Below are 24,038 nucleotides of genomic sequence, written 5' to 3'. Positions count from 1 at the left end.
AACAGATTTCCCAAGTACAACAGGCGAATGTGATTTTTATACAGCGTCGAAGAAACAGTCGAGAATTCGACTTTGAATATCGCTAAGAATTGCTCTTTGCATGATAAAATTGCTTGGAAATTATTGCAAATTTTGAAACAATTTTAAACGTATCAGAGTCAAAGTTCGGTAGTTGCAGCGTTGTTAAGTTAAACGATCGACGATCTGGCATAAACCCAGAGACCCTTGCGACATTTGTAGTTGAAAAGAAAGAAGACGCTGTGACAGGGTCAACGACGAAAGTAGACGTGTGGAGTGTTTCTTAGATCACTTTATCCTCGTAGTATCAGTGGGAAACGATGTGAGCGGGGCCGAGAGACGGGATAACTCTGGGTTCAATGAGGAGACTTCTACTTTTCCTCTTTCGTTTCATTATAGCTGGCTTCGTGTCCAAGATAGAATTCATCGGGGGCTAAATTGATCGATGCCTCGACATCGAGCTTCTGTTGTGAATGGAAACTTTTCGAAGAGGACCCTCGCTTTTCTTTTTACGTTTCACACTCGAAGGTGTTGATGTTTACGAGCTGAGGTGTTGATGTTTCCAAGTGGTTAAATCGATCCGCCGCGATTAGAATTTCGTTGTTTTAGGACGAAAGAAGATCGCGATCGATCGCCGTCTTTTGGCTTAATTCGAAGCCTACGAGCTCGTAATTCTTATAAATAGATGATGTTTGTTATTGGTATATTGGTGCACTGATGATGTCGGAGTCTTTTAAGAATAACCTTGAGATATTTACGTAATCTGGTTTATGTTGTTCACCCTGTATATAGCAGGATGAGAATAGGAACAGTTGCGCGTATAAGAGACTAAGATGAACCGATTAGTTTTGACAAATTCTATCGATGATCGGCCAAATTAAGTGGCGCTTTTACAAACGGAACGTCTTTGCAACGATAGATCTGTCGCAGCGTAGGATGAGATTTCTTTTTTTTTTTTTTCTTTTATTTGGAAGAATTTTTCTCGTTGGAGAATTTCTATGTTGGAATTACTCGCTGTTCCCCATAGTTGGATCTCATAGATCCAAACCATAGGAGGATGAGATTAATCCACAATTTTTCTTCCATACACGCGTCGCGTAACGAGAGGACGATTTCTGGTTCAAAGAAATTTCTAGTACAGGATTTATTTGTTCAGAAATATTAGAAATTGGTTTATTGATAGATGGATTTATTTACAATGGATTAAACAGGAAACGATGGTTATTTAACGTGAACTAAATACAGTAATGTGCTATAATTAAGACAACTAAATGGATAATTCACAACTCGCAACTAGTAGTTTATAACTCATAACAACTCTGCAACTCAACTCTCAGTTAACGACTGACTGTTAATTCGTCTTTCGTACCTCCACCACGTACGTATTCCGCAACCGTCTGGACACATTGATGGGCCGCTTGGCCTATCCAAGTTTCCTCGATCCTTTCGTCCTATCGGCACTTAGGCCTTTTCGCAATATTGTTTATAGTCCACCCGATATTTCTTAGGCAATCTGTCCACGATACTACACCAGGATAAAATAAATCTTAATCGACGATAAATAATTTCTTTATTTATACCTTTGGTTAAATTTTGATTCCTGAATTTCGATTGTTTTTTTTTTTATTTTTAATCAATGTGCTGATGCGTAATATAAAATGCGTGATATAAGAACGTCAGCGATAACAAGGAAATTACGTATAAGTTTCCAAACAGTATAAACAGGCTGTAAACCTAGAGTAGGTATTAATTAATTAATTCAGTAACTAACGAAGATGTAGTTACTGCTGAAGTGTATAGATTACGTCGTTGGGAGGCTTCCATCTTCGTTCCTTTTATATTCTCGTTCGTAGCACGTACGTCGTAACACGAAGGTAGATTTATCGGAATATAAAATAAATAGCAATTAAGGCTAATGTTGCATCTAAGAATATAATTATAACCGTTGCAGTCTTCTCGTAAAATTGTTTATACCGAAGATACAGACAAATGAAAATTTTAATAATTATTATTACAGCTTTCTAATCTCTATTTAAATATTCGGCACATACTGTAATTATAATTCAAATGACACGATGAAGATAAAAAATGTATAAATAATCATATCTCGATCTTAATAAAAGTGTAGATTAATTTTCCCACAAGTTACATGTTATTAATAAATGTAAAAGCAGTTCTCCTACAAAAAAAAAAAAAATTAGAATTTCACACGTTAATTTAGAGTGTCATTCCGGATAAAAAGTGTCTAATAAGCATATCGTGGTCTTGGTGCGATAAGAATTACTATTAATTAGCTTGATAAAAATTGCCATCCTAGGGAAAAAAAGGTCTATAGAGCTACTTCTCATTGCGAGTAGTATGCAAGGTCATCTGTTCGAGTGGTTTCGTATTATACGAAGACCAGAATCCGCCAAATACTAATTATATATTTGATACGTATGAATACGTATGGTAAAACCACACATGGCTATACAATACTTTTGGACGATATTATATTGTATCGTTCAAGTTGTATATTTTATATAAAATGTATGTCTTAAAAATAGTGTCAGCTTGCGCAAAATAAAATGTTTCATTTCGTTTATCGTTTGTAAATGATTCGTACTTGGAATTTCCAATTTCGTTTCATTGAATTATTCAGACGGTATTAAAAGCTGCAGTAGCTGAAATCTTAAACCTATTCCATAGCTTATCCCGGCGACGCAAGTAAAAGATTTTATCGTTTATTTTAGCATCTGATACGACCTACTCTATTGCAAATTTTACGAAGCACATGATCTTTATCGAAGAACAGAGGCAACCACTTTGATCTTCGCGTGAAACTCTACGAAGCTTCATAGACTTTTTCCACGGCTAGACATAGCCATAACTATCGAATGAAGGTAACAAACTAGCGCCCACATATTTCAGATAGATATCTCTAAATACTTTGTGACATTACTTGAAACAAGATTACCTCGCCATCTTAAGTTTATGGAGATGAGATTTACCGTAGAACAAAGATTATGAAGTTAAATTGTAATATACGACGAAGTGGCTTGGACAGAAAGAAAATTTTGGAAGAATTTATGGAAAAGTAATTTTCTTTAAATATTAGCTTTCGTTCGAGTATTGTACCGAGGAACGCGAGATTAAAAATCACGAAATTTCGAAATTTCGTTTCCCTACTATCTGATCCATAAGAAGCACAAGTATTTAAAGATACAATTTACGTTGAAATAGATTTTATGTAACTACGTGTAGCATCGAAGCTAAAGGCACAATCACCGATGACTATATTAAAAAATATTTTAATTGTTTGTGTGTACGCTTTGAAAATACTCAACTAATCTTCACTGCCACCCCACTGACCTCACTAAAGAAATAAAATAATCAAACTCGAAGATGGTATCCCGCTGGGGGTAGCCCACGTGTTATTTAGCAATTAAGTTAAAAAAATTTACCAAATGTCCAGCTGGACAAATTGTAAAGTACAAATTAAATAATAAAAAAAAAAAAATCTTTACTGAAATCTATCTGAGCCCCTACTATTTATACTACGAATACCATTTAGATAGTATATTTTTTCTGACAATAGTATGATTAGAAGATAATTTGAAGCATCGAATAGAAAATAATAGTAAGAAATCTTGAAGCAAAGTACAAAGAGATTATGTACAATGAATAAATAATAAGAAGAAGCCTTAAATAAAAATATTAAAAAAGTTACATAAGTATGGTATTAATCTCCTGGTCATTCTACACGTTCTCCTCAGAGCTTTATAAAAAGACAGCGACAAATTTCTTTCTTACGTTCATAAATCGAGCTCACCAGCAGCTAACACCATCTTTGTGTCAGCAACGTCGAGTGAAGCCCGATAAAAAGGGTTGACGACGAGGCACGAGGAGGATTATAAGAGGAGTAAGGAAGAAGAGCGGCAAAGACCTATTCATAGATCAGTGGCCCTTTCGAGAGTTCGACGAGAGAAAGAGGCCCGCTTCTAAGACAATGCTCCTATCTTTAGACGTTACTTAAGACGTCGAAAGAGAAACGCGTGTCAGCGACACCTATCCCGATCAAGATAGAAAGAGAACCGGTAACCTGTCAGGACAACCGTTTCCTTTCCCTAACAAACCTTGTATAACCAGAAATTTCGTCGTCTACAAACACAAATGTATCTCTCTTAGATTCGGACATTGCCTTGTCGAGATATCTCGATTATATCTCGTCCGACGAGTCGAGTCGATACAGACGTATATGATTGGTGCATTGGAACAATGGCTCGCAACCTTTATATGTCGCGTCATAAACCTGAGAAGCCGAAACAAGTCCTAACCTAACAACGACCCATGTAAATACGCGCCAGCAGCTAAAACTGCTACATGTAAGTCGTATGTAAATATGTACATATTTACTTACCAGCTAAATGTTTGTTTACCTTTACCGACTCGACTCGTTGGACAGACTATAGATTCGACGACATTCACAGTTCGTAAATTCTCGTATCATCAGATCGAAAGAATAATAAAACAGATGGCAGAAACTATGAGAAACTATGTTCAGGCATGAAGCGGAACGAGGAACTTGATTCCCCTCTAACAGAGCTTTCCCTCCTTATAGAATAATATAGAAAATAACGCATCCTACCTTGTCCTTATCCTCCACCGTTCTCTTGGCTCTCCAAAAGTCCTTATCGGGTACTGCTTTCCGGTATAAACCAACGATCACTATGGCACACACGGGAACGATATAGACCATATATTTTTCACTCATAGGAAACACTTTGTATGGAGGATAAAATTACGACGATAAACTATATTCCATAGAATCGGAATTTGAACACACAAGGTTATTCTCTTCGTCGCGAACACGTACATCTGTCTCGACCGACCGGAACAGGAAGTAAATCTAACCGCCACACACGCTATGCGCGCGTCACACGTAGGTGGAAAGATTTCCCCTCTACACCGCTGCGCTGTATAAAAAAAATAAAAAAGCAATTTTCCATAATTACGCGAACATGTAAATCTTGAAACTGATAATCGTAAAACTTTACATAGAGCGAATTCTATTTTTCAAAAATCGTATAAAACGATTTTGTAAAATTACTGATATTATATGGAAATTGGTAAAATTGATCGAACTCGTAGGAAATATCTCTCCTTAAATTTCTGCCGCGATCATGTTCACCTGTCCATGAATTTCCACTGTTGCACTTGAAAAATGTAATATTCACTCGCAGAAGTAAGGTTGCAGCGGAGATAAAAGGAGAGAACCGAGGGAATGGAAAGAGAGGAGGAAAAGCCGCTTGTACAGGAAGCTACGTCGACTTTTCAAATTAAAAATAGAAACGTGGTATCGTTATAATTTCACGAAAACTGGAAATTTCAGTCGCCGCCGATGAACTGTAAAAAGTAATTTAAAATATGGCATAGAAGTATCACGGTCCGACAAATTGTTAAACTTTCTAATTATCAATATCAACCACTCGGAGCTTATGATATACCAGCTAGTAGCTTCGAGCTATTGTCGGTTGCTCGTAACTTTGTTGCAATAATTAACAGTTGAATATACAATAGCAATCTAAAGGAATAAAATAAAACATAGATGAATGAAAAATTATCTGGAAAGTACATGTTAGCCAATCGCTTATCTATTATGTAAAGTAAAAAACATTTTCCTCGAATATTTCGCAAAATATCGTGATTTTTTCAGAGTTTGTTAGGTGAAATGCAAACTTTATTGTCAGATATCATTTATTATTTGAAATTATAAAATTGCGCGTGAGACGATACCGCAGGAAAAAGCAAGAAGGGAGAAAGTGAGATAATAACAAGTCTGATCGCGCAACCGGATACGCACGATAATTCAGTAAATAAAACAAATATGCGCATTGCCATTTAAAAAATGAGACGGCAATTAAAATTTTAATTAAATTAAACTCTATTAATTAAATGCGTAGCACATGCTTCGCGCTCGTGTCGCTTGTTAAAACACGGAATTCAATTAATAATAAACCATAGCAGTTTCCAAAATAATTTTACAAAATTTTATTCATTGTGATCACTGAGTTCCGAGATATAGAATGGCATTTGAAAATATTGCAACATTTATCTAATCCTTTTACAAATATTTTACACGTACTTATTAAATTTAAGCTTTATTCCGAATTTATTTTCACAGGGCTCTCCTACTGGTTAGAACATTAGATAGATGAAACGAATCACTGCTTTTCCTCTCTCTACGATTTCTTTTACCGTGTTCGTAAAAATACGAATTTGCATAAACGTCCGTAGTCTAATCAGTAGACGTCCGCTATAAAATACAGGAAAACGTTACGTCCTTACTCACAATTATCTTAACGAAACGAAGAAACGGCTGAGCGAGGAAAGTAGATAAAACACTGGAACAGGGGGGTCAATGGGAAATCACGTGGCAAGTGGCAGCTGTGCAGGTTTAAAGAGCAAATTAGTTATTCATTGGCCGCGGCAAATACCCGGAAATGAAATTATCTCGCTCCAATTGGCAATCGACGTTAGCAGACAAGAATATTGTACGTGGATGTGTATCTGAAATTTTCCTGCTATTAATTTATCGTCACGGAAGTGACGGAAGGTGTTCGAGTACCGTGGGGGATCGATAATCGTTATCCGCGGTTGTTACCATGGATACATCAAAGCTCATTCGTTAACGCTTGAAAATGATTAAGACGAGGCTACTGTTTATTATGACCGCTTAATAAAATTCGCCGACCAACGCAGAAGTTTTTGATCCACGCGCTCATGTGCATGATCTTCTCCTCAAAGATCGCGTTATCGAAGCATAATCACTTTGTTGTAAGTTCGTACTATGTATCGTGGCTCAGAATAGTATTATAAACGATTATTATAGAGAATTTTTACGTATGCTACATTATGTCATATTACATAGAAGATGTTGAAATTTTGCTAACATTGCAACGAGACAAGACTATCGCGATTACATTGATAAAATATAAATTACATAAAATAGTTACATGAAACGTTTGAAAATTTTACTAACATTGTAATGAGACAGAACTGTCATGATTATACTGGTAACATTTGAAACCAATCGAAAGATGTACGTAGAAATGACTTTAACAAATTTAATTGTCATTATCTTTCTTATTATCGTATCTTACTTCTAGCAACATACTTCTAGAGATATACGACTTATATGATTAATGATCGAAAGGATAAGAATTTAATTGGTTATAATTACACGTTGCGGATCGATCAAGCCATTCTATTACACTCAATAGGAAGAAATTTCTTCGTCGTTAATCATGATTAAGGTTTGCCGTTCATCGAAGATCAAATTCTTTTGCTAAACAATCTCGTTTCATTATAACATCACAATAACAATATTATAACGTCAAAGAATTACTAATTAAATCAATGAAATTATCATTAGAATTACCGCCTGTAAGACTGCAAAATTCTACTTAATCAATGTTTGCCAGCTTGTTATACAAATATTAAATACAAATGAATATTCAAGAAGATATATTGTACGAGTCATTGTAACTTATTAAAGCGCCTATGTTCATTATGGTTTTAGACAAAGGGAAAGGTTTTCCTTGTTCTGGCAAACTTCCTCCGTTTAACGATGCTTAGCCCTTACATTTTCCTATGAATAGCAACGAGGAAGCTGTATATGAGCGTAGAGAAAATAACGATTTAGATTTCTTGGAATGGAAACCGTAGAAGGTACGAGTAGAAGGTATCCTAAGATTATAAAATTTCATTGTTAATTTAACATTTAAGCTTGAGGGAATTTAGCGTCGTTTTAATTCTGTAAAAACGCTATAGTCTTGAAATCACCGTTGTTTTACACGAGCCTAAAATACAAAGTTCTCGCGTTAACAGAACTTTTCCTCAAATACTATTCATTTCTTCTTAAGAAGTGAAAGAGAAAGGTTCGTTTAATCGCGATTAAACGTGGGTGAAGTCGACGTTTCATCAGCGTTCAATTCAAGTCGGTTCTTGAAGCTGGATGCTATTCTAATTTGCCTCGTTTTCCAAGTTGGCCCCCACCTTTACTCCAGCATAATTTTCTTTCGCTACCATTTCCTTCGTATCGCGGAAAACGCCTTCAAATTTTTTCTGTACCGACCACCTGCGTCATCGAGAGACAGAAATAAAGTCGCCCCCGAGGTGGGTGAATTTCAATGTACAAACAGCGGTGATTCGTAAAAAACGAATATTTGTTGGAATTTGTAGTCGTTGAAACGTTGTTTAATAATTGCAAATAACTTTGAATAATTTTCTTGAAACGTCAAGAAAAATAATATTGGGTTAGGCGGGTAGCTTTTAACGAGATTTAAGGAATATTCAAATAGTAATAATTAGGATTTTAATTAATACGATCTAAATTTCTATAATTTCAAATAGAGTTAATTACAGTATTGGCATTTCTTGTTCATTCAGCTAATCTTCTCTTTGCCATTTATCTGATAGATTATATTAGACGATAATTAAATATCGTTAAATTAAATTCTTCTTAAACGTTAAACTTTATTAGACACTGCAAATCAATTGGAAATTAGTTCCCAGAAATTCTACGCACTTTCGATAATATGCAATTAAACACGATATCGTCGATTATTCGTGATACATATTGCACGTGTATTCGGAGTTTTTCCGAGTTCGTTGAGAAAGCTGTCGGTCCCATGCAAGGCAGATGCGTTTGTTCAAATTCGACGTGCTATATTTCTTCAAGTTCATGTTTGCGGGCACAGAAACGAATAATTTGGAGGCAGGTGGTAGATCTCGATCCTGGTGTTCTGTTCTCTCTTTGAGAAATGAAAAGATGTCTATAAATAAATAATACACGAACTCCACTAAACTTATCACCGAACCACCGAGGCAGAGTCCGAAGATTCCCCCGAAGGAAGCTGAAATTTATTTTGTTGATTAGTACAATAACATAATTAATTTCGCTGTGATAAATCATAATTCACGTTGTGCTTTTAATATCGATTTGAATAACAGCTTGAACGAATAATACAATGGAATAATTTGTTTAAATATAATTTGTCATTACCGAATATAATATATGTATATAGATTAACATTACAATCGAATTTTGTTAATTACGTTCAAGGGAGAAAGAGCTTCTCAATTAATTTTCGCTTAACTTTTACTGTTAAACGTTTATATGTAAAATTGGAACGAACAACGTAATGATTTTGCAATTTTATCTTCAGAGTGAGGGAACTTTTCAACGCTAGAAAAATACGATTGTGTGGAAGATTACACGAAGCTCGCAGCACGTTTGATAAAATTACTTTCTGTTACTTTAAGCTGACCTCACCTTCTCGCATAAATAGATAAACGCGATTCAAAATATATATCTTGGTCATCACGATCTTAATCGCGAACTTTCAAAGAAAATTCCCTTATTCTCCCGTGCAAACTTTTTCATCGTCCCCTTCTTTTTCTCTTGAACTTCCCCAACTCGTGCCTAGTTACGCGACAAAGTCAGCTTAATTTTACTTTATTCTCCTAGCCGTGCTTTCCTATTAGCCACTTATGCCAACGATCGGGAAGTGTAAAAAAATCTAGAACGTGTGGATGACTTTCTGAGAAAGTCCCTCTTACCGAGAAGGCTGTCCCATCCTAAGATAGTTTGCTTCCGGTACTCGAGGTACGTGCCATCTCGAAAATACGCGTACAGAAACGAAGTACTCTGGACGTCTAAGCCACGTCTGTAAACGAACAAATTTTCTCCCGATAAACCCTTGTAGACAGAAGCTTCCATTTTCAAACATTTCGAAAATGTCTAACTTAATCTGACGCTGACAAAAGCTTGTTAACAAAAGCAGCATTTCTCTTACGAGGGGAAGGAAATTTTTAAGCAAAATTTCTAATCTTCTAAGAAGTTCTTTTAAATATCAAGCCGAAATGAGAAATCACGCGCATCGATAACAACTTCATCGTATTATACGTACGTATGAGACATATTTTAACACGAGAAAAATACAGCTGGGCGGAGAATGAGCACAGCGGGGTTAAAAAATATTATGACTTACGCCAATTCGGAATCGTATCCTACGTCGTTCATTTGTACCGATTCAGAGACCACTTCGTAACTCTTATCGTTACACTGAGGAAGGCAACTGCAATCGTTTATATGCGACTGTACCAGCGATAAACTTCCTGCTCAGAAAATGAAACAAAAAGGTTAAACTTGAAAAATGACAAAATTGTTACGAAGCGATTAAAAATAATCTCTATTCGTTCCATATTTTCGTAAAAATTGTTAAAAAAAAAAGAAAAAAGTTGTCGTTATTAAATTATTCTTTGAACGCGTTTCTTGAAAATTTTCTGCCATCGATTGGTCCGTTAATTTTCATTTTAGAACGATACGGTCAATCTTATCACTAAATTTCGTGTACGAGCCGCCTCCACAAAGTATGTTCCCTTAACAAATATCGCTGCAGCAACGCTACGCTACGTTCGGAATTGCGCACACGCACGCCAATTTCCTTTGTTCATTGACAAGCCGTAATTGCCAGTTGGAATCAATCGGATCGTGTTTACGGGTATTCGTTCGTTTTTCTCACGTTCGAAACAATAGAGCGGCCCGTGGCCTGTGCGACGCGTTCTGAATGAGAGAAACGTGAAACCGGCAGCCATTCATCGTCAACTTCGTCAAGCGTATGAAGAACAAGTGACGCGTGATTCTACGACAAGACGTGTTGGCAATTTTAGCGACGATCAGCGAAACGCTCGACCGTCCGTCGATCGATGACGATTTGGTGCGCACAGTCAAAGAACAAGTTCGTGACAACAGACGATTTTCACAATGTCGTCGCTTTCCATTCGTTCGTCCATTTTTCATCCGCCGATTTTCGAACTGAATTTCGTACGAAGCTTACGACGAGACGTCGATCGCAGTAAATTTTGAAATTGAGACGACAATGAGTCTCCGACAAGGAGATAGCAAGAACTGCGAAATTTCGAACGAGTTGGCTGTATGCGCATTTGATGGGCGTTTCAAGTCGGCGGTGAAACAGTTGCAAAAAGATTTGAGTGCGTTGCATTACATTAGGTGTAAATATTCCTCGTTTGTTTGAGAAACACCATGGACATTGTTCCAGTATCCTTGAAATTTTCACCATTCGATCTCCGATGGTTTTTCCAAATCCGAATTCCTATTTTCGGTTCGATTCTTCTTACTACGAAGAGATTGTACAATTACGTAGAATTGCAAATATTTGCAATTGTAACTCGCGCACATATCCTCCGCCAAGCAAATAGAACGAAGCGGCACAACAAATTTTTAATTTCCACCAAGTGTCTGGATATCCTACAGCTTCTCCAAGGAAAGTTATCGAAAAATCATTTCTACGGTCGTATTTTATTTCGTTCGTGTGGAAATTGAAACACGTGGCTGAAACTCGATGTTTGCCGTTTGCTTGTAAAAATACCGACGATTTAAATCGCGATACAACCAAGCACTTGCGATATTTAGCCGATACCGGTGCGTTTTAAGAATCGATTACAAAACGATCGGCGAAAGGAACGCGACATTTATACGAAACACATAGAAAGTTGCATACCAGGTGACGTTGCAATATCTTCAAGTGGGTGGCTTGTGGTATGACAAAGATTTATTCATTTTCAATGGGTCGTGATTTTGGATTATTGCCCTGCTACATCATTAACAGACAGACCACTGTGCATCGTCTGGAATTTCGGAAATTATGCTCATTATATGGGTGGTATCCTAGCCGGCATCATCCTACGATGCGAGGATACAGAAACTAGAGCTCTGTTACGACAAGTGTCTGAATAATGGCAAGACGTACGTACGAAAGTATCGAGTTGGCAATTAAGTGATTGCGGATTTTGTCGATACTATCTAATGATAAAATCCGCAATCATTTAATTGCCAACTCAAAGGACGTGCAACTCTACAGGCCTAAAAAGGTAAGGTAAATCTAGGATTTTCTTTCGCCTATAGCTACAATTAAAGGATCAAGATGTTGGAATACAAGAATATTTCACGCATAGGCATAAGTACCCTTACACAGACACCCACACAGGCATTTGAACAGGACACTTACACAGGTCATACTCATTACCGTATAGAGAGTGGGGCTCAAAGTATTTAAGGGATCATGAGTCACTACCTAGTCTAAATCTGAGAGTAACCGGCCAACAATCAACAATTATTGTATACGTCAGGTTCTGTAGTTTTTGTTTAATAAACATTACTGAATATTATTTCAACATAAACATTGCGTCTTCCAAAGGTTATTAACCTTAACTTGAAGATTAAATTCTAACACAAGATTTTGTTAGATAATCTTGAGCAACATCATCGTAACTCTGGATTCGTATTTTTTTTTGTTACGTAAACTTCAAGATTAAATTCTAACACAAGATTTTGTTAGATAACCTTGAGCAACATCTTAACTCTGGATTCGTATTTTTTTTTTTTTTGTTACGTAAAATTACAAAATGACGGAGAGGTAGGACATCGTCTGCGGGACCTCGTTTACTTGTACCCAGCGGCGAACGTGACTGGATGGTAGAAAGCAAAATATTATTAACAGATTATCCTCGATGTAGCGTACGATTTTTTTCTGACTTTAAAAAACACGAAAATAGCGTCTTCTTAAGAATAAAATTTTATTTTTCTCTGAAAAAAAAAACAACTTTAATTAACGTCTATTAAAAGAAATAAAAGAAGAAAAAATGGATCAAGATATCGAGAAAATCGTACGCTACAACGTAGATAATGTTACGCGGGAACAAAAGTTTCAAGTTAATCGGATAAGTTTCGGAGATTTACCGTGCAAAATGGAAGAAGCTAGTTTCGAGAAAAACGCGTTTATAATTTTTAATTGATCTTTCACCGAAATAAAAGAACGCACTCGTGTTCAGTGGCAGACGTATTCGTACCATTCGCGCGTCTTTCTAGAATTTCAAAATATTCTTTTACCGCAGTATTTTACACACATCGAGCTTTAGAAAAATACAACAGGAAATTTCGTGCTTTCAAAGCCAACATAATTGCACACACCCTAAGCCACGCGGAATGCGTTTCCTGAGGTTTTGAAAATTAATTTCTGCCTTTTTTTTTTTTGATAGCAGTTCGGAACTTATTTTCTGGATACGTCTCGTACTTTCGTTCGAGTTTCTTAATTCGATACTAACAGATAATAGAAAAGTAAATCGCAAGTTAAATGAAATTATAAATCACAGAAAAGAAGGTGTTTAACGAACTTACTTCTACGGGACAAGATGCAATCCACGTCGGTCAAATAACAAGTACGAACGTTCGGATCTATTAAAAAACAGTAAACGAACAAAGGATATAATTTTTGTAAAGAGAATTTGATTTATCAGGTTGATATTCTGCTATTCACTTTGTGCTCTATCCTCGATGAATTTTTTAATTTTTATATCATGAATTATGTATCACGATGAATTATGTATATCATAAATTAAATTTCTTTTGAGCTGTTGGTCGTACGAGAAAGTTTGCTGAAAAGGTTTCCCGCCAATTTGCATCTTTATCGACATATAACTTTGAATTTTTGATACTCGAGCGTGTAACATTGAAATATTACTTGGCGAAAGGTACGATCTATGAAATTCAACTTTTCGTTCTGCGATTCTGCGTTCTAGCGCTTAAAATTAGACGAAATTATTAATAATCGATAGCTTTAACAAAAGTTACGTCTAAAAATTACTCACGCTGGTCTGGAAAGAAAAAGGGTAAACATCCGCAGGAACCATAAATTTTCTGTTGTAGGCATTCCGAAATGCACGTTTGATAACTATATCTTCGTTCCCCGGCTATCTAAAAGTAAGAAGAGAAATTTCTTTCTATAATAATAATGTCTCATAAATTACATTGCAGTGGTATAAAGTTTTAAAAATTCTATACACGCATATTAAATTAAATTAAACGTTTCATAAAGGAAAATTATTAAAAATTATCTATTTCACGTATTTCACGTATATTACGAGAAATTTCTTGAATTCTAGTTAACGAGAATTATCACTTTTAGTATTCTCTTCAGCTTGTTAATACAATTTTTATTTCACAATTGCATTTATTATATGGCCAACAATGTTTATGAAATATGTCCAGTACGTACGTTCGTGGACTTTCTTTTATTTTCTTGTTACACAACGGTTTTTAACAGGGCCGGCGCAAGGCAGGTTCGCCACGTTTTGAGAGGCTCCGCGGTCTATGAAAATTACCCAATTAAAAAACACCGATTTTGATTAGCTCTTTACAGAATAACGATACCATTGACAGATGCGAGAAATTTTTTTTTAGTAGCGATGATTCAGTTTAAAGGTTCAGGTTAAAGGAAAACTTCGTCAAAGTTCAATGTAACTCTATAAAGTCCTCGTATCGTGGAAACTACTTTAGATAAAAGAATCCAGGCGCTTTCAGAGAAATGTACTCTTTAGAGAAATTAAACTACATCGATAGTTTTTTGCGAAAGTCATACACGATTACAGATTTTGTACTTTCGTTGAATATTTTACCCCTCGAAAGAGAATTATGGATACGAAAAAATATTACTTGGATTTGTTTAAAAAACTGCTTACAAAAATATATAATATGTAATAAATAAATAATTCCTCGTTGTAAAATTTAAGTGTAAGATTTGAATGTGTATTCAGGTCACGCCGGCCCTGGTTTTCGAAGTTCTTATTTTTGTTTCGATAACGTTAATAGCAGCGGCGTTCAAGAAAGTCTAACACGGCGATCTCATTAAGCGTTGGGAAAATTCGACGGGAAATATTCACACAAAGTTCAAAGCAGAAAATATAAAATGTTATTTCTCTCTCAGAGAGATAACGTTACTTGGCAAATAGTTTTAATATTAATTGTTAGAAAAAGCTTCCTTGCGACGTATTATCAATTTAAAAACCATGATATCACGCTACGTACACGTACAATCACAAAGTGCAAATATATCTATACTTTGTTTCATATATTTATTATATGATATTTCAAATATTTCTCTTTCTCTCTCCACGTTTCCCGTACAAAGTTCCTTTCGTCTGTCGCTGCTACTCGCGATCGCATCATTTTCGTTATCAATTTCCAAAGAGAAATAAAGACAAATTTCCGAGATAAATAAACAAACGAGAAACAGTGGTTGCAATTTAATATATTCGTTTTTTATTTTACTATACTAAATTTTACTATTTTTACCTTTTTTATTTTTATTATACTATTATATTATACTAATTATATTATCATACTAATAATATTATATTATATTTTTATTATACTATTTAGTATTAAACGGTACGATATATAAATAGGTAAAATAAAAAGGTAAATGCTAAAATACGATAAACGTTAACGATCTACCGATAGATTTTTTTGATCACCGCGTATATCAATTGCCTCGCGTACCTCGCCATCGAACAAGCACATCCTTTTGGACAGAGGTATATTCTGAATATCCTTGGAGCTTTCTAATTTCGTGCCGGTCAGCGTCATCGACATTACGTGGCCCGGTTGCAGAGAGGCGGATTGTGCACCGATATCCGGGTAATCTAACGGATCGTGGATCAAAACCGTGGCACCTACAAATTGCCCCACCGAACTTTTGTAATTGTCAGCGTCGATGTTCAACGCCACCGCCAAGCCAATATCACGTCCTGTTCCAGGCACGTGCTGAAGCAGAAGGTTCGTGTGTTTAACCTCTTCGTTAATCCTTTCACCGTGTAGCTCGTGGACATTTGCCGAGTAATTATCAGGCGATACGTTTACGTATTAATCATTGCAGACTATTACCAGTATGTTGTCAACGCCCGGGAAAGAATTATTCGAACTTAATACGTCTAGATCTTCGGAGTCCATCGTGATGTTCATTAACCAAGAATATTCGTCGCTAGAAGCAATCGTTAATTCCAATCAAACATTAAATTTCTATGTTTATACCAGCGATGAAAATAAAAAATCTCTGATAGGGAAAATTAATCGAATAATTCAGAATATCGAAACGAAGTAAATAAAAGGCCGGAGACGTTTCGATGAAACTTCTTCCTTCTTTTTTTTTTTTTTTTTAGATTTCCCAACATATCAGCTATGTTCTATACTTTTTACCAGAAGCTTGTGTCAATTATAAAGAGCACAGTTTCGATATCGGCAGAAACTTCCGGATTTTCGAATTTACCTGTAATCGCCGACAAAATGATAGTTGAAGCCGCAACAGAAGCCTTCGTTCGACCTGACGGTTTTGAAAATTTTACTACAGTCGTAAAGTTGTCCCAACCAGCCGCATCTCACTAGCAACAAGTTGCAAGGATGCATCAACTGCAACAAAGTAAAGATTATCGTGTTTGTTGAAACAAACGGGCTGAGAGAATATGAAATTCTCGTTCGATGGAAACACGATGGAAAACACGAGAAGAGACAAAAATTCATAAATTTTCGAGGAACAAGCATAATTAATATAATTCTTCCATGAACTTATCTATCCATCCAGAACCCATTTAACGAGATAAATGAGACAAATACTTTTCCTTGCTTGTTCGTCGTCGCTTTGTATCTCTCTCTTTCGTTTAAATAAAAGAAAGAAAAAAGGAAAGAAGAACGAGCGAGCGTATCTTCTCCACGAGCCGGACGATTATCTTTTTTGATGAACGAGGCACATGAGTAGAGGACGATTCGAATCATGTCGTTGCTTCTTATCTTTAAGAAACACGTAATGTAATAATAAATAAACTCCGGGCAAAATAATGACGCCGCTACGTGCGACCCTCGAACAAAGACGAATTTGTATTTTCCGACTCTCCTCCGCATAAATAAACGGACTCAACCGAAAAGAGTTGAGTTATCAACCAGTTATCTATCGAGTATTTATCAGCAATCTTATTTTGCGATTTATACAGTGTACGAGCGTCTCAGCGAATATTGTCTGTATACTAATTTATTTAATTATTTGAAATATATTCGACGGTTTCAACAACGAGCAATTTCGTCTAATAAATCTCACGGTGAAACATCCTCTACACAAGTCCTCTACAGATTTGTCAGAACGTAAGAACAACGTTATTCACCTCGAGCATAAGTCTCTCGACCGTGTAACCGAGGATGTCGAGGGCCCAAGACGCGGTTGCGTTATCGATCTCAATTTTGTCCGGTCGTATCAGTTTCATCAGCGAAGAGAACAATTTGTTGCTCATGTCACTATCGAATCCATAATTCAGCCTATTGAGAGAAATTGTTTCTCAGAAATATATATCTGGCAGCTTGATTGCTCCGTTTCGTTTATTGGACGTGTGCGTGTACTACGTGTGAAATATGTTCGGCGAACATCATGCAGTCCATGTACGCGGTGTCCGAAAAGGTCAACGGGAAATTTACGATGCGCGTTAATAAGAGGAAGGAGCAAGTTTTTTTTTTTTTTTTTTTATTTGGTAGACTATTTACAATCAATTCTCATACAGAATTTTAAGTAAATTATTTTGACGTGGTACTGTAACTTGGATTATAAGAGTTTATAGTATGTTTGATTCTAGTTGAATCTAATACTTCGATCTAAGGGGTATTGTCTTTTTAGTCCGCGGATCTGATCCGTCGTGTCAAGTAATTGGGTAACTAATGGGTTTTGATGGTTGTTAACTCTTATGTTAGATCTGTTACTGAATTTGGATATTTCTTCTTCGACTGTGGGTATCTTAAGGTCGCGATGTATCGTTTCGTTGGTAACGTACCAAGGTGCGTCTATTAAGGATCTTAGAGTTTTTGATTGGAATCGTTGAAGAACTCCTATGTTGGAATTACTCGCTGTTCCCCATAGTTGGATCCCATAGATCCAAACAGGTTTTAATACGGCTTTGTATAGCATTATTTTACTCTGCATGTTTAGGTTGGAGCGTCTGCCAATGAGCCAGTAGAACAAAGCAGCAAGTAAAGAAAGCTTCGTATGAATTTATGTTCGAAAATTCATGGAGGAAGAACGACAATTTGTACTTTCCACTCGTTATACGTATGCACACAGATAATTTTTAACGAGCAATTAGTTGGCCTTCCGGGTCATCAGATCTAACTTCGGCGGACCTTTTTTATGGGTTCGAGCGTAACAGTCGGTTTATGAAAATGCGATAGAAACGGCGGAACAGCTTTTGGAAATGCGTGCAAAGTGGGTTTAGCGGTAGAAAATACAAGAATGGGAATATTTGAAAGAGTTGGACGAATGGAAGACTGCATTCTTGCAGGGGAAAGAAATTGCAAAAATTTATTACAACTGTCAAAACGATAACAGTTTTTGCTCGCTCGTAACTGTTAGATAAATCGTCGTTGAGTTTGTAGCAACTTTTTTATCCACTTTAACTTATTAACACGCAGTATAAGTTTGTCCTCGACCTTTCCGAACACTCTGTATGTGTCTATCGGATTTCGTGTATCTCACACTTATCGGAGAAACTAAAAACGCGCTTTACGTTGCGAAATTATTTACATATCGATACAATTATCGTCATTAATGTACTTTTAAAAGCAGTTAAGAAAATTGAAACGTTCAACTCAAAATAAGATTTTTAATTTGTTCACTTGCGCCATATTTCGAAGCTACCGATAGGAAGAACATAGTAGAGATAGAACTACGAACGACGTTAAGCGCGTGGATTAACACTAGAACTACCGATAGTTGAACGAAGCTATTTCTACCAAAACCAGCGAAAATCACTGGTCTTTAAAAAATACGTAATAATAGAATATTTTTATATTTATTGATTCATTACTTTCTTACAGAAGGAATTCCATGTCACGTAGTATATTTTTGGTATTATTTGTTGAAGTAACTACTCGAAGAAAAACTCTACATCTTTATTTATGTATACCCGTGACCTGGAGACTGCTATTACTCAGAAATATTCTAAATAAGAAGCGGCGCATATTATTGTATCGAGTATACATTATGTTTTGGGTTGCAAGGTCTAGGAACAAAGGAACTAATAAACAGATTTCTATTTATGTTCCCTGTAGCCTCTGGCCCAAGCTATAAGCTTAACTTTCTTGGTACTGTCCTTTTGCTATAAATATATGAACGTGCTCCCTATCATTCCATTGTACAGTAACACCAAGAGAGTAAGGATACGAATCAGCATAAACTTATACATTATACTTGTACTTATACCTTTAATTATATCAATATACTTTTCTATTACAAATTCATCCACTCGTTCTTCGATCAATCAACCTCAACCTCAACGTTGTTAATCTATCTGGGACCATGATCCCTAAACGAGGGTTCACACATTTATAAAATTGTAGAACCCGTCATTTTGAGTGCTGTGGCATTTCCAGCGTTAGCATCTAGCGATCTAGCGATCGGTCCGGAATTTTCCTAATAACCGATATCGTCACATCGAATGATACGCAATAAAAACTTGAAAAACGTGTGGGAAGTTGTAGAAAACGAGGAAACTGGTTAACTGGGGTTCGATAAACAGATTGCAGCACGCTTTTACACTTTGACAATAATAGGTAGCCTTGATACAAAATTATTTTCAGTTTGAATACATAAAAAAGAAAATACAATTCATTATATTATTCTTTTAGTTGTCGTTGCGAAAGTCATTAATCATTGCGAGACAAAATATAACATAAAGTGGGAATTTGAAAATAAAATTGTAAAACCAGGCAATTTGACTGTGTGTGATAGTTGTAGTGTTAACGAATATAAGATACTTTTGTAGATCAAAAAATGTCAAGATTCGTACGATACTAAGGCGATGACGAGCTTTTATTTACAAACGTTTCAACGACAACGCTATAATTTGATAGGAGACACGCGACGTAACGTTTCCTCGTCGCACCTAAGTATCAATTAATTTCGTGTGAGAAATGTTATCTTGCGTAATGTAATTGTAGTAGCTCGTGACTATCAATCGATGCGACAATAAATAAATAAATAATAATAACGATGTTAGGGACGATATGGTATTATCGGAGAAGATGTTATCGAGTCGCGAACATTTCGTTATTAATGTTTTGAAAAAGAATGTGACAAGGCGTCGGTATTATTAATGCGTTAGAATGAGTTCACTTTTACGTGTATTCATAGATCCTTGCAAGTTTTGTATAAAGTTGCAACATCACATTTATAAATTATTCTATCTTGAATAAAATATTATTTCTGTTCGCCTAGGTATCAAAGTCCTACGCAATAAACGTCGCTTTTCAACGAGTGTCCGTTTCAATTATCCTAAGATGAAATTCATACTAAATATAACATCACTTTCTATTTGCTAAAAGATACTGAGAAAAACAAATTTGATCAAGCGCTATATACTGTGGAAAATTGTAACACGTACCTTCTGACGCTATATTCTGAAAATTTGTGCAACAAATTATACAACACAATCTACGATCTAAAAGGATATTAAAAATTTGAAAGAATTTCGTGAGAGCGATTTAAGACACGCTTGTTAACGTACAAGTAGCTATGAACTACGATTTACTTACAATTTCTGCGCGATTTTATCAGCATGAGGTTTATAAACTTTGTTGTTGTTGCATATCGTGATACCTGGAAAATGTAAGTCTCTTATGGGGTTCGACGTGTCTATTATCGTCACCGTAGGATTGTTCGAATAATATTCCCACAAACGTAACATCAGCATTACGCAGAAGATGATCGCTGCCAAGCAGACCTACGCGTTAAACGAATGAAAGAAAGTTTTGTATTTTTCATCGAAATTATCCAACGCGACAAGAAACGTGGACAAGAGTCTTTCTCTTACCATGAGCCAAACTATTTTATGACATGTTGTCTTGCCTGTAACGATGTATCGGAAACCATGCAACCCTGTGTTCTCGCAATAATCACGAAAAAATCGCTTTACACCATGTGCGATATTCAGTCGACTATCTGCATCGAAACAAGCGAATATTTTAATTACAATGTAAATATTTATAGGAAATTTACATAGACAAAAATACATGAAATATGCTAGATACGTTACACACGTATTATGATAAATATTATGATATTTAACCCTTAACGCTCCGACTTTTAATTGCGAATACGCGACCGGGAACTCCAATTTATTCTCATCATACTTGGACTTGCAAGTTTTTAAGCGTCAGATTTTAAATGCTACTGTAGCGAATACTGTATATATTTGTATGAATTATGTATGTGAATTCTGTAGCTACTGTTAGCGAATGTTGCCGGTATTTATTTATTTATTACTTTAAAATAAACTTGACGGTTTCAACAGCGAGTTATCTCGTTATTGAAACAACAAACCACACAACCATCCTCTACACTACGATCACGTATAAATAATAATATTAAAGTCATTCGAAACAATCTTTATTCATCTCAGAAGTAATAGAATTTTGATTACAATGTTTATATTAACACTTTGACTGCCTCGTTCTCGTGTGACGCCACGGTGGTGGTCATTGGTGACCGAAACGCTTGAACTTTTTACGATTGTAAAAATTGAATGAAAATTGACAGTTAGGGCATTTTGAACGTAACCGATAAATAGAAGATACTTTGAAGTAAAAAGTGCCCCATTGAACGATTAAACATTTTTATTAGAACATCGATAAAAAAAAATGAGAAGAAATCTTGCGTCTCACGGTGCACTGTGTTTGCGTCCGTATCTTTGAGGGGTAATCTACGAATATTATTACAAACACAGCTTAGAAAATAATCGTAAACGCTGCTTTATAATCGTATAATTGAAGTTACGAGTGTGAACATCCCTTACTATTATATATAGAATGAGCAAATACCGTTTACTAATATCTTCACACGTTTCAACGATATATTCTGCACGTTTTGCTTACAAAGAAACAACGAACGCGAATGGTTTGTTGAAATAAACCGAGTCTTGTTACAATATGTCGCTATCGACTGTTATCAAGGTGCCACGGTGGTCACCCGTGACCGCCAATGAGATAAACGATGCATCGGGGAAGAATGTTGTCCTACATCGTCGATTTATTATTATTTTGCCATTACATGCTTTGAATAATAAAAATATTCCCGTGGGGTCCTCAGCGAAACGTGTGATTTCGACCTGGCAGTCAAAGTGTTAATTATAATTAAGTAACGTGTGGAATTTTTTAAAACATTGCAACATGGGATGCAAACCGGGTTTGCGTTCTCACAGTAGAAAATTGTTTGCTTTTTACCGCGTTACTTTCTTTTCATGAACAAACAAGACATTTTTTCTTTTTCCCTTTCGGCAACTGATTTATTATATGGAGTTTCCCATCTAAACGTTGTTCCTTATGTGTTTCCTGCCGTACGCATTGTTATTCCGAAAGTTACGAGCTGACTTGCCACTAATTTGACAAACTTATATTTCCTGAGAAATCTTCTAAGGTATATAAACATTTATTACGCTTGTTTCTAGCTACCGAAAGAACAATTTCTCCCACCATTTCAACGATTTTCTCAGGAAACAATATGTTGATGCATATCGATCGGCTTCATCTACAGTACTTCAGAGGCGCACTTGGAGCGTTAAGTGTTAGAGGAGGAAACAAATTTCCGCGTAGTTGGAATTTTTTGAATCGTTCTTGCCGAAATATGAATTTCTATATTCGTATTTCGGTATTTCAACGACGTCTAGATATTCACGCGGCGAACTATCGAAAGCGTGCAAATCGCTATTTTACGTAGAACCTCTACATCGATGGTACTGGGTTGGCAACTAAATGATTGCGGACTTTGTCATTAGGCGGTATTGACAAAATCCGCGATCACTTAGTTGCCAGTAGAGACACGAGATATTAAACGCAAAATCTGCCTCGTCTGTAATATTCTACAGCGTACGAAGAAAAGAATGTAACGCGATCCGTGTTATCGTGTGTAACGTTTCGTACGATTTATTATCTTATTTTCGAAGGAACATAAATATGATGTAGTACGTAGTGCTGATACATTGGCTATAGTAATTTATGTTCGATGCGGGATGGAGAGCACTCTACCGTGGGGAATCGTTGGGAAAAATGAATTCGAAATGACGAGGGATGAAACAACGCGAACGATGTAATAGAATCGACAAACAAGAAGGAAGGTAGAGGAGTAACGATGGAATTGGCCGAAAGAGAAAGCCATGGTAATATTGGCAGTGTGTGAATTTTTATACGAAGGAATAAAGAAGCAATGAAATAATAACGTGTTCACTCTGTGGGAAAAAGTAGAAATACCATGCGTAATGTCGTAATAATCGACTGTGTTGCGTAAAGTTACAACTACTTTACCATAAATCGAAATTACAATGAAATAATATGGTAAACGCGTACTCTTTAGCTTTTTCTTGTACCATCCGCGGGTACTGTGACACTTAATCTTCATCCTATTACGTCGATGTTAAACTTCTTCGACACTCGTCACGAATATTCCGTATATAACTTCTTCAACTTGTTCGACGCTCGTAGAAAACTGAGCAAAGCGAGTCAGAACTAACGAAGGAACGAAGATGTCGATTCGCGATAATATCTAACTCGTTTGTACGTCGCGTTGATTTTATCGGCGGCCTTTAATTCCATTTTCTACCAATTTCGTCCCGTCAATTCCGCGAAGCGTCGTTACGATGACGTCCACTTTCGATTCGTAACCACTTAGGCAAATGATACGCGGCCGAGGGACCGGCAAGGTGACAAGCGATAGATCGATGTGTTCGATAATTAATTATTGAACGTAATTATAATATACGATTGGAAAAGTGAGGTAGGAAAAATTTACAGATGTGAAATAACGAGCCTTGAATAATGCAAAATCTTGTAGAGGAATCGGACGAAAGCTTGTAATTATTATAAATCGAAATATCGTACAAATTCCTTTCTTGCGAATCATCGACGACGAGTGGTCCGCGATATATTTTTCGTTCGTCGTAGCAACTCGCAGAGGGCGTAAGAAACACTCGGCTTCTTTTCCAGGTCGGTATTTCCATCTATGGATACTTCAGAACCCGAGATACAAAATTCTATTTGACCAGTTAGCTGTTGCGACCTCTTCGAAAAGCGTGTACCTAAAACGTGTGGCAAAAAG

The 24,038-nt window shown here is 36.2% G+C and overlaps 2 protein-coding genes across 3 annotated transcripts in view; both read right to left on the bottom strand.

The window, feature by feature from the left end:
• Positions 1 to 4,720, bottom strand: part of LOC139986509 (uncharacterized) — an 85,164-nt gene extending 80,444 nt beyond the window's left edge. Inside the window, exon 1 of the mRNA XM_072001900.1 lies at positions 4,646 to 4,720. The gene's annotated coding sequence lies outside the window, so the exon portion shown is untranslated. The remainder of the gene's footprint in view (positions 1 to 4,645) is intronic.
• A 3,642-nt stretch (positions 4,721 to 8,362) lies between these two features.
• LOC139986508 (pickpocket protein 28) lies at positions 8,363 to 23,638 on the bottom strand. Of its 2 annotated transcripts, XM_072001896.1 has the most exons (12): positions 23,291 to 23,637; positions 20,764 to 20,891; positions 20,486 to 20,673; positions 17,074 to 17,224; positions 16,188 to 16,327; positions 15,806 to 15,902; positions 15,422 to 15,685; positions 13,732 to 13,837; positions 13,262 to 13,318; positions 10,053 to 10,179; positions 9,622 to 9,728; positions 8,363 to 8,915 (listed from the first exon to the last, which is right to left on the bottom strand). In XM_072001896.1, the coding sequence occupies exons 1-12, from the start codon at positions 23,340 to 23,342 to the stop codon at positions 8,623 to 8,625; spliced, it is 1,710 nt and encodes a 569-aa protein (XP_071857997.1). In that variant the 5' UTR covers positions 23,343 to 23,637; the 3' UTR covers positions 8,363 to 8,622. The 2 variants fall into 2 exon arrangements, with proteins under 2 accessions (XP_071857997.1, XP_071857998.1); XM_072001897.1 differs by lacking the exon at positions 9,622 to 9,728 and having other exon boundaries at positions 23,291 to 23,638.
• Between the last annotated feature and the right edge of the window lie 400 nt (positions 23,639 to 24,038).

The sequence above is a fragment of the Bombus fervidus genome, chromosome 4 (genome assembly GCF_041682495.2).
Source record: "Bombus fervidus isolate BK054 chromosome 4, iyBomFerv1, whole genome shotgun sequence".
NCBI lineage: Eukaryota > Metazoa > Arthropoda > Insecta > Hymenoptera > Apidae > Bombus > Bombus fervidus.
The sequence above is the reverse complement of the archived record's forward strand: the minus strand, read 5'-3'. Positions and strand labels throughout refer to the sequence as shown.

Coding starts and splice junctions, on each gene's coding strand:
- LOC139986508 (XM_072001896.1), bottom strand. CDS start 23,342: ATGAAGATTAAGTGTCACAGTACCCGCGGATGGTACAAGAAAAAGCTA. Junction 15,686..15,805: donor CGGGCGTTGACAACATACTG/GTAATAGTCTGC, acceptor CTTCTGCTTCAG/CACGTGCCTGGAACAGGACG. Junction 10,180..13,261: donor TTGCATCTTGTCCCGTAGAA/GTAAGTTCGTTA, acceptor TTTTCTGAGCAG/GAAGTTTATCGCTGGTACAG.